Source organism: Manis javanica, chromosome 2 (genome assembly GCF_040802235.1).
Source record: "Manis javanica isolate MJ-LG chromosome 2, MJ_LKY, whole genome shotgun sequence".
Taxonomy (NCBI): domain Eukaryota; kingdom Metazoa; phylum Chordata; class Mammalia; order Pholidota; family Manidae; genus Manis; species Manis javanica.
Genome location: NC_133157.1, coordinates 123,273,708 through 123,286,365, shown reverse-complemented (window position 1 = coordinate 123,286,365; position 12,658 = coordinate 123,273,708). Strand labels below are relative to the sequence as shown.

At 35.6% G+C, this 12,658-nt stretch overlaps 1 protein-coding gene and 1 long non-coding RNA gene across 25 annotated transcripts in view; one reads left to right on the top strand and one right to left on the bottom strand.

Annotated features, from left to right (window-relative positions):
• Positions 1 to 12,658, bottom strand: part of LOC140847856 (uncharacterized) — a 112,804-nt gene that overhangs the window by 64,580 nt on the left and 35,566 nt on the right. For 6 of the 24 annotated variants that reach the window (XR_012128091.1, XR_012128092.1, XR_012128082.1 and 3 more), the window contains one exon: positions 9,743 to 9,865. The exons of 14 other annotated variants lie outside the window; for them this stretch is intronic. This is a non-coding gene — a long non-coding RNA (uncharacterized lncRNA). Of the gene's footprint in view, positions 1 to 9,742; positions 9,866 to 9,886; positions 10,339 to 10,373; positions 10,434 to 12,658 lie in introns of those variants that run through there. 4 more of the 24 variants (XR_012128084.1, XR_012128088.1, XR_012128094.1 and 1 more) reach the window with 3 other exon arrangements.
• LOC140847855 (serine/threonine-protein kinase TAO1-like) overlaps positions 1 to 12,658 on the top strand; it is a 97,412-nt gene that overhangs the window by 74,439 nt on the left and 10,315 nt on the right. Inside the window, exons 14-16 of the mRNA XM_073229310.1 lie at positions 3,662 to 3,790; positions 6,275 to 6,478; positions 8,411 to 8,650. Coding sequence (XP_073085411.1) covers positions 3,662 to 3,790; positions 6,275 to 6,478; positions 8,411 to 8,650 — 573 coding nt within the window. The remainder of the gene's footprint in view (positions 1 to 3,661; positions 3,791 to 6,274; positions 6,479 to 8,410; positions 8,651 to 12,658) is intronic.

Here is a 12,658-nt window from a genome sequence, read left to right as displayed (position 1 = left end):
GATATTATACATAAAAAATCTTAAAGAATCCACCCCTAAACTACTAGTACTAAGAACTGAATTCGGCAAAGTGGCAGGATACAAAATTAATACACAGAAATCTCTTGCATTCCTATACACTAATGATGAACTAGCAGAAAGAGAAATCAGGAAAACAATTCCATTCCCAACTGCATGAAAAAGAATAAAATGCCTAGGGATAAACCTAACGAAGGAAGTGAAAGACCTATACACTGAATACTACAAGACATTTAAGAAAAAGAAGATACTAATAAATGGAAATAACATCCCTTGCTCATGGATAGGAAGAATTAATATTGTCAAAATGGCCATCCTGCCTGAAGCAATCTACCGATTCAGTGCAATCCCTATCAAAATGCCAACAGCATTTTTCAGTGAACAAGATCAAATAGTTCTAAAATTCATATGGAACCACAGAAGACCCCAAATAGCCAAAGCAATCATGAGAAGGAAGAATAAAGCAGGGGGCGGATTATGCTCCCCAACTTCAACCTCTACTGCAAAGGCAGTTTGGTACTGGCACAAGGAAAGACCCAAAGGCCAATAGAACAGGCTAGGGATCCCAGATATAAACCCAAGCAAATGTGGTTAATTAATATACTATAATGGAGCCATGGACATAGAATGGGGAAATGACAGCATCTTCAATAACTGGTGTTGGCAAAACTGGACAGCTACATGCAAGAGAATGAAACTGGATTATTGTCTAACCCCATACACAAAAGTAAATTCAAAATGGATCAAAGAACTGAATGTAAGTCATGAAACCATAAAACTCTTAGAAGACAACATATGTAAAATCTCTTGAATATAAACATGAGCAACTTTTTCCTGGATGCATCTCCTTGGGCAAGGGAAACAAAAGCAAAAATGAACAAGTGGGACTACATCAAGCTTCTGTACAGCAAAAGACACCATCAGTAGAACAAAAAGGCATCCTACAGTATGGGAGAATATATTTGTAAACAACATATCCAACAAGTGACTAACATCCAAAATATGTAAAGCATTCACATGCCTCAACACCCAAAAAGCAAATAACCCAATTAAAAAATGGTCACAGGATATGAACAGACGCTTCTCCAAAGAAGAAATTCAGATGGCCAAGAGGCACTTGAAAAGATGTTCCATATCACTAATTATCAGGGAAATGCAAATTGAAAGCACAGTGAGATATCACCTCATACCATTTAGAATGGTCAACATCAAAAAGACTAGGAACAACAAATGGTGGCTAGAATGCAGAGGAAGGGGATCGCTCCTACACTGCCAGTGGGAATGTAAACTAGTTCAACCATTGTGGATAGCAATATGGAGGTTCCTCAGAAACTAAAAATAGAAATTCCATTTGACCCGTGAAGTCCACTCCTAGGAATTTACCCAGAGGAAAAAAGTCAGATTCAAGAAGACGTATGCACCCCTATGTTTATCACAGCACTCTTTACTACAGCCAAGATATGGAAGCAACCTAAGTGTCCATCAGTAGATGGATGGATAAAGAAGAAGTGGTACATATGCACAATGGAATACTATTCAGCCATAAGAAAGAAACAAATCCTACCATTTGCAGCAACATGGATGTAGCTAGACGGTATTACACTCAGTGAAATAAGTTAGGGAGAGAAAGACAAGTACCAAATGATTTCTCTTATTTGTGGAGTATAACAATGAAGCAAAACTGAAGGAACAAAGCAGCACACTCACAAACTCCAAGAAGGAACTAGCAGTTACCAAAGGGGAGGAGAGCAGGAGAGCGGTTGAGGAGGGAGGGAGAGGGGCATTGAGGGCTATTACGATCAGTACACATGGTGTGGGGGGGGATCACGGGGAAGACAGTGTAGCACAGAAAAGACATGTAGTGATGTGGCATCTTACAACACCGATGGGCAGTGACTGCAATGGGGTATGGGGGGAACTCGATGATACATGTGGGTGAATGTAGTAACCACATTATTTTTCATGTGAAACAGTCATAAGAGTGTATATCAATGATACCTTAATGAAAAAAGAAGTCATTAAGTATTCTGTTCTAGGCCTTGGATACTTTGGTTATCTGAGAAGTTTGATAAATCAGTTAGTAGGTGATTTAGGTGTCAAAAAAACATTCATCATTCTCTATGTACTTTTTGGAAACCTTAAATTTATAGTAGCATTTTTATATCAGAAGAAGAGTACTGTAATATACAGAGAATGTTAAATTAAGAGGAATTAAGAGGGTTTCAGATTCAGATTTAGCCCATTTATTTACTACAAATAAGTATCATTCTACTGTATGATAAAGGTGCATTTTTTAGGAGTCTTTTGTGGAAACTGGTTTCTAATTTCCTTGGTGTCCCATTAGTTTCAATTTATTTTGATAATCACAGTTGTCAAGTAAAATGTAAACTTCTCAATAAATTTACACCATATCTTCAAATATGTCTGGCTAGTCTGCCCTGGGGCATTTATAGCTACCCTGTTCACCCTTCCCTGCAAAAAAAAGAAGAATCACTCTCTCACAGGAACAGAGAATTCTGGTGTAAATGAATATTTGATTTTGAAATAATTTGGTGAAAGAATGTAGAAATATTTAGAATCCTGTTTGGTGTTGTACTTTCTTGAATACTTTGTAAACAGGTAGATACTAACATTTTTAGGAAAGGAATTCATGAAACAGGATGTACAACATGATTTTAGATTTGTTTTATATATTTATATCAATATCTATACATGCCTAGAAAAAATTAGGAAGGGTATGCACCAAAATGTTTATATTGGTTATCTCTGGGTGGTAAAATCATGCAAGATTTTTCTTCTTTGTGTTTTTCTGTATTTCCTAAATGTTCTACAATGGATATGTATAGTTCACCCTCGAATAATATAGGTTTGAACTGCACAGGTCCATTTATACACATTCTTTTTTCAATAAAGGTCTTGGAAAAGGTTTTGGGAGACAGTTTAAAAGATCATTTTCTTTTTTCTAACTTTATTGTCAGAATACAGTATAGAATTTATACAACATACAGAATATGTGTGAATATCTGTTCACGTTGTTAGTAAGGCGCCAGTCAGCAGTACGCTTTTAGTAGTTAAGTTTTTGGGGAATGAAAAGTTATAGGAGGATTTTTTTACTCTGTTGGGAGTCAGCACCCCTAATCCCCACGTTGTTTAAGGGTCAACTATTGCATGTATCATCAGAAATAAAATAATAATATACAGGTATTTAATATTTAACATTTTCATATTATTTAAAATACAAATTAAAAGTCAGGGTTTAATTTGAAGATGAACGTATTACATTGTTTAATACACAAGTCAAGCTAGATAAAAGGTCATAACTTCATTGCATTTGTTTTGTTTTATTAGTGGGGGGTGTCGGGCAGCATACTCCACTTAAATGGGGAAAAAAGGTGAAAACACTGACCCTGTAAAAGATCAGCATTTTAAAGATGAGTTCCATTTTAGTGGTTCTCTGAAATTCAAATCATAAGGATGCTGAGTAATACTTGTTAATAATTTATTGGATATTCTTGTTTTGGTAATGATTATACTGATTTTATATTCTTAGGTGGGAGGAAATATCCTTGCTAATGTGTATTAAACTGCTGCTTTGAAGCTTATCTACTTAGCTAATTTGATCCATTTAAAAATTTTCCTATAGGCTAAAGTGATGTCCAACGAGGTGGAAAAATTTCAGCAACGTATTCAGGCTGAGCAGAAGAAAGAACTGAATAGCCTTTTGAAGACCCAGAAGAGAGAATACAAACTTCGAAAGGAACAGCTTAAGGAGGTATTTACTTTATAAAAATTTTCAGGCCACTTACCTGCTTACTGGTTATATCCAATATTGATCTACTCATAGAACCATTAAGATAAATTTTTCTTTTGTTTGTGGCCACTAACAATATATCAGTTTAAGTGAGGACATTGATTATAACCTATTACTTTTCAATGGCTGAGATCCTCAGTTGAGTGGGATCTAAAAAGTGATCTCTTGAAAATGTGAATTATTTTATAAAGCCATTATTTAGTAGCTTTCCTAAGCACTTCTTAAGTCATTGAGTCACTAGAAATAAAAATATTTTATCTGTGAAAAAGAGCCATACATCTCTTCCTTTAAAAGTAAATCATACCTTCTTACTTTGGGCTTAGATTACAATAATTTGTTCTTATTCTGATTTTAACACAGAAGAAGGATAAGAGGCATTTCTTCTCATCCCATTTTCTTTCATAGGAAAGCATGCTAATTATGTCTTTATGGCTACAGGATTTCATGTGTGTTTGCCCTTTATGTGCTGCTTTCTTGAACCTATTTTTATCGCACATCTAGTCTAACTGTGAGGAAAGCCATGTTGTCCTAAGGCAGTTTCTGAAAGGGGATTATTATTCAGGATAGTGATCAGGACAGGAAAATGGTATGTGTCAACTATAGCATATTTATTATATTGCAGAGAATATAAATCAGCCATCTTTTGTAGGTATAAGATGATTTTTCGGAGACTATTGACCTTATGATTCTTCACCTGTTATTCAAGAAAGAAACCAATTCTTTATTGCTTTTGTGGATAAGATATTCAAACACATAAATATAAAAAGCACATAAACTGGTAGTTCTCAACTGAAGGATGTCAATGAGAAGACAGAGAGAATACAGGCATATACACAAAGAATCATTTGACTATGTTTTTCAAAATCTTTTGCCAAGGAAATTCCCCACCCACCAAGACTTCCCCAGTTTACACCCTCTTTTACAGACTGATGGACTGAAATTTTTAGTCCATGTAATTAATTATTAGCACACAGATAAATTACTCTTGATAAAATAACCATAATCTCTTTGGTATATTGCTTTTTTGTGTGTAGGAATTTGACCTATAATTAGACATATAAGTCTTATTAAGGACGTTGGTGGCACAAAGCCTTGCTATATATGCCCTGCCGAGTGAGGTTCATTGATAAGATTTTTCCAACTTTAAAGAATATAACCTGCTATGTATTCCCATTACTGTAATCTAAAAGCTAAACTCAATACTAGAACATGGGATTTGAAAAGATTGTAAATAGGATTCCCAACTCTAAATAAATATCCAACAAAATGCAGTTCTATTGTTTCCTAGTGAAATCAGGTTTTAGTTTTATAAATGAATATGTTGTTTTAGATAATCCTTTAAGCATATAATTCATAGTCTAATAAGTTCATTTTCTTTTAGAAGGTAGTTTTGTGTCTGTGTATGTCTGTGTGTGTGTGTGTGTGTTCATTTAGAATGATTATTATCAGTATAGAGGAAGGGACATACTATAGTCTTTGTGGGTGGGAAATTTCCTTGGCAAAAGATTTTGAAAAACATAGCCAAGTGATTCTGTATATGCCTGTATTATCCCTGTCTTCTCATTGACATCCTCGAGTTGAGAACTACAAACTTATGTGTTTTTTATTTTTATGTGTTTGAATATCTTATCAATGAAAGTAATGAATAATTGGTTTCTTTCTTGAACAACAGATGAAGAACCATAGGTTAACAGTCTCTAAAAATCATCTTAGACCTAGGAAAGATGGCTGATTTATATTCTCTGCAAGGTTGATGCATTTTAGGTTGAAATATACTAGTATTAATTAGCATCCTCAGGTTTGCATCATTGAATGTATTGTCAATATTCTCATCTTGTCCAGTATAAATACATTTTTTTTGGTAGTTTGTGAGATGATAGTCTTGCCTTGTTCAGTGGTTATAGTGCTGAATATTAAATCTATTCTAAAAGGTCTCTATTTTCCTTTGGTTTTGTTGATTTTCCATTTAATTTCCGGTCTTTTATACTGAACCCATCCTTAACTTTGCCAAAAACTTAGTATTTCTATTGTTGAAACCAAGAAGTGAGACATAACTATATTTTAACCTTAATTTTAACTCATGTGTGATTTTTACATGAAAGCACTGTCTTCTTCCCCTTTTGGGGAGGACTTTAAAGAAAGATGTTTTACTTCATTCACCAATCATTGCATGCTTTCAAAGCTACGAGTCATCCTAAGTATAGCTGTGCAAAGCTTAAAAATATGCATGTTTTCTAGTGTATGTTTTCTCTTTTCTTGTCCTACTTCATGGATAACTCCAGAAACAGAAAAATAGTACCTACTTCCTTTAAGGTCATTGCCCTGCCTGCCCATAAGAGAGGGCACAAATTAAGTACTTTTACTGAAGATTACCAGCTACCAAATAGTATATTCATGTAGTTAATTTTTATGTATTTTGAACTCAGTTGTTTTTTATCTTGCCAGGAGCTGAATGAAAACAAGAGCACCCCAAGAAAAGAAAAAGAGGAATGGCTTTCAAAGCAGAAAGAGAACATACAGCATTTCCAAGAAGAGGAAAAGACCAATCTTCTTCAGCATCAGAGACGGTACCTAGAGCTGCAATGCCGTCGCTTGAAAAGAAAGTTGTTACTTGGGTGCCATAACTTGGAGCAGGACCTTGTCAGGGAGGTATGTGTAAATGGCGTGAAATCAGAATCTTCCTGAAAATATGTCAGTCACATCCCACCCTCAGGGCCTTAGAGCACCTCTGCTTGCCTTTGCCTAAGTCCTTCTTCCCTGGAAACCCAACCCACACAGTTCACCTTCTCCCTCACTTCATATCTCCTCAATTCTGATCTCCAAATCATCCTCCCTTCTTTAAATATTCTTGCACTCCTCTCTCTCTCTCTCACACACCACACACACACACACACACACACACACACACACACGTACGTGCACACACTTTTTATGGGGATCTCTCTCTCCCCAAGTAGAATGGAAATTAGATGAAGTCCCAGGTTCTGTTCAGGGCTTTTATATCCAGTGGCTAGGTATATCCAGGCCTTGTAGCTAGTGGCTGGCCCATAATAGGTATTCAATAAATATGTATTAAGTAAATATATATTCCATGAATCAAAGAACTGTTAGTTTTTAAATATGAGAAAATTAATTAGATAACTTATGGGTTCCGAAATGGGTGCCATGAAGGTATATACTACCATTTAACATAGTTTTATAATCATGAAATTATTCATTGGGAATATGTAGAAACTTACGCCAATGAAAACAACGGTTCTCATTATCAGGTATACCTATGAGCATGGATCAATTTATTTCCAAGAGTGGCTTAAAATAAACTTCAAGTATAACATAATTATTCAAATTCACTAATAATTAAAGAAATTCAAATGAAAACAATTGCATCAATTAGATAAGATTGGTCTAAAAAATTGGTAAGTCCTAGTTAGTGGCATGGGAAAGTGGTCAATGTTGGTAAGAAAATAAATTGACACTGCCATTTTGGAGCATAATTCATCAGCTTTAACAATTTAATTTGCATGTATCTTCTACCCATTGAATCTGCTTCTACAATTCTATCCTAAAGAAATAGTAACATAATTATGTGGTGTATCATGTGTAGATGTTTATTGAAAATTTGTCATAAAACAAAAACAGAAAAACTATGGCATCAGAAAGCACAAGCTTCCTATAAAAATTTTTTAAAATCTGTATTTGTCCATTATATTTTTAGGTAAAGGAAGCATATTAATGCCTATAATATATATTGTTATTCAATTTTAAAACTGTATGTTCTTGTGTAATAGTTGTGTCACGATAAGCATGGGGAAGGTTGGGAAACCTATGCACCAAATGTTGGCCCCTGGAGAAGGCAAAGCAGAGGCAAAGGGGGCACGTCTGACTTCCTTCTACATAAAAAGAGAGGGAGAGAGTGTGTGAGTGTATGTGTGTATGTGTTGTACATTTGATCTTCTAAACTGAAAAAAATTGTAGTAACATTTATTGATCATGAGGTAGGTATTCTGACAGCTTTCCACTTATGAACTCATTTCACCCTCACGTTAATTTTATGAAACAGCTATGTTATGGTCTCCATTTGAGAAGTAATGAAATGGAAGCACAGAGAGTTTAAGTAATTAACCTAAGGACTCACTGCTTGTCAGTAGCAGAGCCAGGATTTAGAAAGCAGGCAGCCTAGCCCTAGAGTCTTGTGTTCTTAACCACTGCACTATACTGGGTATGCTGCATGTAATAGAATTGAATGTATACTCTGAAGAAATTCAAAGGATGACTTAGAAGTCCTGTTCAATACAAAATTAGGAAACATAAATGACGGAAACAGAGTAGAAAGGACAGATTTGATATATCTTAAGCTTATTGCTAAAAGTAGTATAAATAGTAAATGAACAGATAAGGCAGTTGTACTACTAAGTGCCCATTTTCTACAGTTCTAGTAATAAAAGTCTAATATTCACTGTGCAGCCATTATTAAATCAGAGGATTACATCTATATATCCTGGTTATTCTGTTTCTTAGGATTTTTTTTCTCCTGGCATTGTACATCAGCAAATTACACCTTTGTCTTTTTTTATGGATTAGGAATTAAATAAAAGAAAGGCTCAAAAGGATTTAGAGCATGCAATGCTACTGCGACAGCATGAATCCACCCAAGAACTGGAGTTCCGCCACCTCAACACAGTGCAGAAGATGCGCTGTGAGTTGATGAGACTGCAGCATCAAGCCGAGCTCACTGACCAGCTGGAGCGTAATAAACGGAGAGAGCGAGAACTAAGGCGGAAGCATGTCATGCAGGTTCGACAGCAGCCTAAGAGTCTGAAGGTACCTTTAGCCTAAGCTTCTTGACAAAGGAGAACAGATAAAAGGCATCATGTAAACAGTGAAAGTCTAAGCCAGATGTCTGTCATAAAGAAATTGAATAAGCTTTTTTTTCTTTTCATTTTCAGCATGTTTGGTTAGTGTTGGTGTAGAGGGTCTATGGCTAGAGGCTTCTGCTTGTGTATTTCTTAGCAGAGTACCAAAAAATGGCCAGAACTTCTTAACTGTGGAAAGTATCATAAATAAGATTCAAGATTCTCATTTTAAGTGTATCTGAATGTCCAATGTTGATACTACAATCTACATATCAACATACTAACCTGCTGGCTTCTCTCTGTTGTTCCAAGTTTTATATTTTTGGAATCTTATTTCCTCTGAATGTGATTTGTATCCAAAAGAGGCAGTAAGTTCTTAATTAGTACAGAAACCAGTGAATGAAAAATGCCTTTTTACCCCGTCTCCCTTCATTGTCAATACTCATCTTTAGAGGAATAGTGGAATTATCACACTGTTACTCCCATTCTTTCTGTGTTTGGCAACATAGGTAAGACCACGGCATGTGTAGTTGGAGTGTATTGTTTTAATTAGTACATCAGAGTGAAGCAAGGTATTATATGCTCTCTTGTAGACAAATAAGGAAAGACAAGTGTTGGTGATATATAATATCAAAGGACTTTAAATTTTGTATTTGCTTTGATAGAGAAATTTATTTATATGATACAAAATTCAAAAGATGCCAAAGTGTATTTATTATAAAGTTAAAGGTTTCCCTCTCCTTGTTCTTTAGGCCACCTGGTCCAGCCCCCTCTACCAAAATCAGCCAGAGTTAACAATTCCAAGGAATTGTCTAGTTTTATAACTTGTAATGAATATGTGAAGTATAATCACATGAATCTTAATAAACAAAAACCCAAAATGACCCACTATATATGTTGTCACCCACAGTAGTACCTCAGTTAATCTGTACATGTATGTCTGCACATTGTAAACTTGTATTTACATCCAATAAGGCCCCGGTTCCACACTATCTTCTTTATCCCCTTTTTCAAACTCTTTGGCAATTTAACTATAAAACTATCAGGTTACAACACTTACCTGAATAACTCTCCTGAAGTGAAGTGAAATTCACTCACAGAAGTAATCTGTGTCCAAACCAGAAGCTAAACCACACCTAGTGGTATCTCTGATTCCTATTCAACTCCATTCATACAAGTTGTCCTGAACAAAACACAGAAGCAAAGCTAAGATTCACCCTTTCCTTGTGAATCTAAGTAAAATTTTATACTTTACTGTATGTTCAAAACAGCTAATGAACATCGTTTACAGAGTGGCTCGTACGTTGACTACCCTCATAACCGTCATTAGTTAATGCTTATCACAATCCGAATTCATAATGATTTTCCAGATTTATTTTGTCTTTGTAGTGGTTACATAGTAGGGTTTCCCACCAAAAGATATTTAAAGCATGTCTATAAAATGAATTACAGTTTTAAAGTGAGCAGCACCCAGAAGTAAACCAAACTGAAAGCTTGTTTAGTGTCTTTGGTCAGACCATAACTCTGACATGACTTCATTTCCCTGGGGCTTGGGAGAGGTTAGTTGTTTGCTGTTTAGCCCTTCCTTTTTGTTCCCTGTTGTGGCAGCCTTCTCAGTTTGAAAGCTTGTAGACACTAGTCTGATTTTCACAGATACTGTTAAAAAATCAAGGGGAAAAATAATGTCTCACAGTCATAGGCAGACTTCAGATAGAAAGCGTCCTTCTCATGATACATAAGCTCAAGATTTTCTGTAAAAGAAATTGTTCTGTTACTTTAGTGGGAAAGAAAATCACCATGTTCCTCCTAGTTGTATATATCTATCTAGTTGCACAATTTGAACAAAACAGACTTTTTTTAAAAATTAAGGTATCACTGATAAACAATCTTAAGAAGGTTTCACATGAGCAACATTGTGGTTTCAACATTCACTCATACTATCAAGTCCCCCCCAACCCGCTGCAGTTACTGTCCATCAGCGTAGTAAGACACTATAGTCATTACTGTCTTCTCCGTGCTTTGCTGCGTTCCCCGTGACCCCACTATATTGAGTGCTAATAATAGTGCCCCTTAGTCCCCTTCTCCCTCCCTCCCCACCCACGCTCCCCAACCCCTTCCTTCCCTTTGGTAACCCTAGTCCCTTCTGGGAGAAAACAGACTTTATTTTAACATCAGGTCATTTCATTTATGTAATAGTTGCAACTTTTTTAGGTAAATTTGTATTTACTAAGTAATAGTTCAACTTCAATAGTTGCAACTATTCCAACTTTCTCCAAGACTTTGAGGGGGATAGGAGGACTTCAGTTTGCACACTTAGGTAAGCTGACAGTATTTGTAGACATTGGGGCACCATTTCTGAGGAATAACTTGGGTAAACACCTATTGTTTATCTGCCATTAGGTGACGTTTTGTCAGTATTGAGTGATTAAGAAACAACTCCAACATGTTTATCCTGCTTTCACTTGAGTGAAACATTGAGGAATATAGTTTGTTCTTGGTATAAGTATTAATCTTGTTGAAAAAATTTTTCAGAGCATTCCTTTTTGTCATTAGCTAGTGATATGGAGTGACTATAGTTTTCTTGGCAATATATTTGAATATTTAAAAGTTTTTTAAAGAATGGAGGCTGTTACACAAAGTCAGAAAATTCTAAATTTCATTGTTCCATTTCTGGCCAACTTGGAGGAATTTTATTAACCAAGGGCAGTATTTAAGAGCAGTGCTAAGCATAACTAAACCAAGAGTTTGTCTGTCTAGCTAGACACTTCTTGACCCTTCACAGAATAAAGGCACATGACTATGACTTAGTACGTCAATTGGTGTAAAATGCAGAAAAGGGTATATATTTGATTTTGTAGCATTGGAGCAAAGAGTTTGAACTAGTTCCTTAACAAGAGTGTTTGGTCATACATGCATTTGCACACTCAATCAACCATTCAATATCTGGCAGTGTATATATTGAGGTAAATAATGTCAACTATAGGTTCTGCCTTTGTGTAGCAAATGAGTGTTGTTACTTGTAGGCTTGATGGGTATACCTTATAAAATATATCTCATCTTACTAAGTTTTGTTGAAACTTGAGTTCATAGAGTAATTAACCTGTGATTTAAAGCCAGTTATTCTGTTTCTGAACTCAAATTATTTTATCTCAAAAATGTTTATGTAGTTCATGTCTGTTACATTACCACAAGAAGGGTTGTTCCTTCCCTTGCCTCATAACTTTTCTTTGACCTTTGAAAGATTAGTTAGCTGACTTTCAGGTTTTTGCTCATGGTGCTAAAGAGTAAACCCTAAGGAGAAGCAGACCCAAAACTTAGCCATCTTAACTGAGCGGTATGACCACAACATTAATGATATGCTCTCCACTCAAGCTGTAAGTTTATTTTACGTAGGCAAAACAAATTTAGTGCCCCTTTCCTTCCACCACCTGAATAAAATCCCAAGAATTGAAATATTAAGTTGGAAATGAAAACTCTGCTGCACCTTGGGAAATAGTGATGGTGGTCCATATTCTTCTTGTTCTCAGCATTGCTTGGAAATATACATGATGTATATGTAATTCTCTTTGATACATTTGGACATGAGGTTCCACATAGGCTCTCTGCTGGTGCCTTGCAGAGGTTTAGTACACATACCAACTGTGTATCAAGATTGGAGAAGCAACTTTGTTAAGCAGTGTTCAAAAAGTAGTACTTTATCAGGAATCCAGATGGTCACATTTGAGTGCAGGTACAAAATATTTGCTATGTAAGTTTGCAGACTTTTTCTTAATGGGCCAGATAGTAAATATTTTAGGAGGAAAAACTGAGGTTATTACGTGGGTATTTACATAGCCATTTAAAATGTGACCATTTCAGAATGTAAAAAACCATCCCTAATTAGTGGACTATTGAAAAACAAAAACAAAACATCAGGTAGCTGTTCAGATTTGGCCCATAAGCTGTAGCATGCTTGTCCCTGTTCTGTAGTTATTTC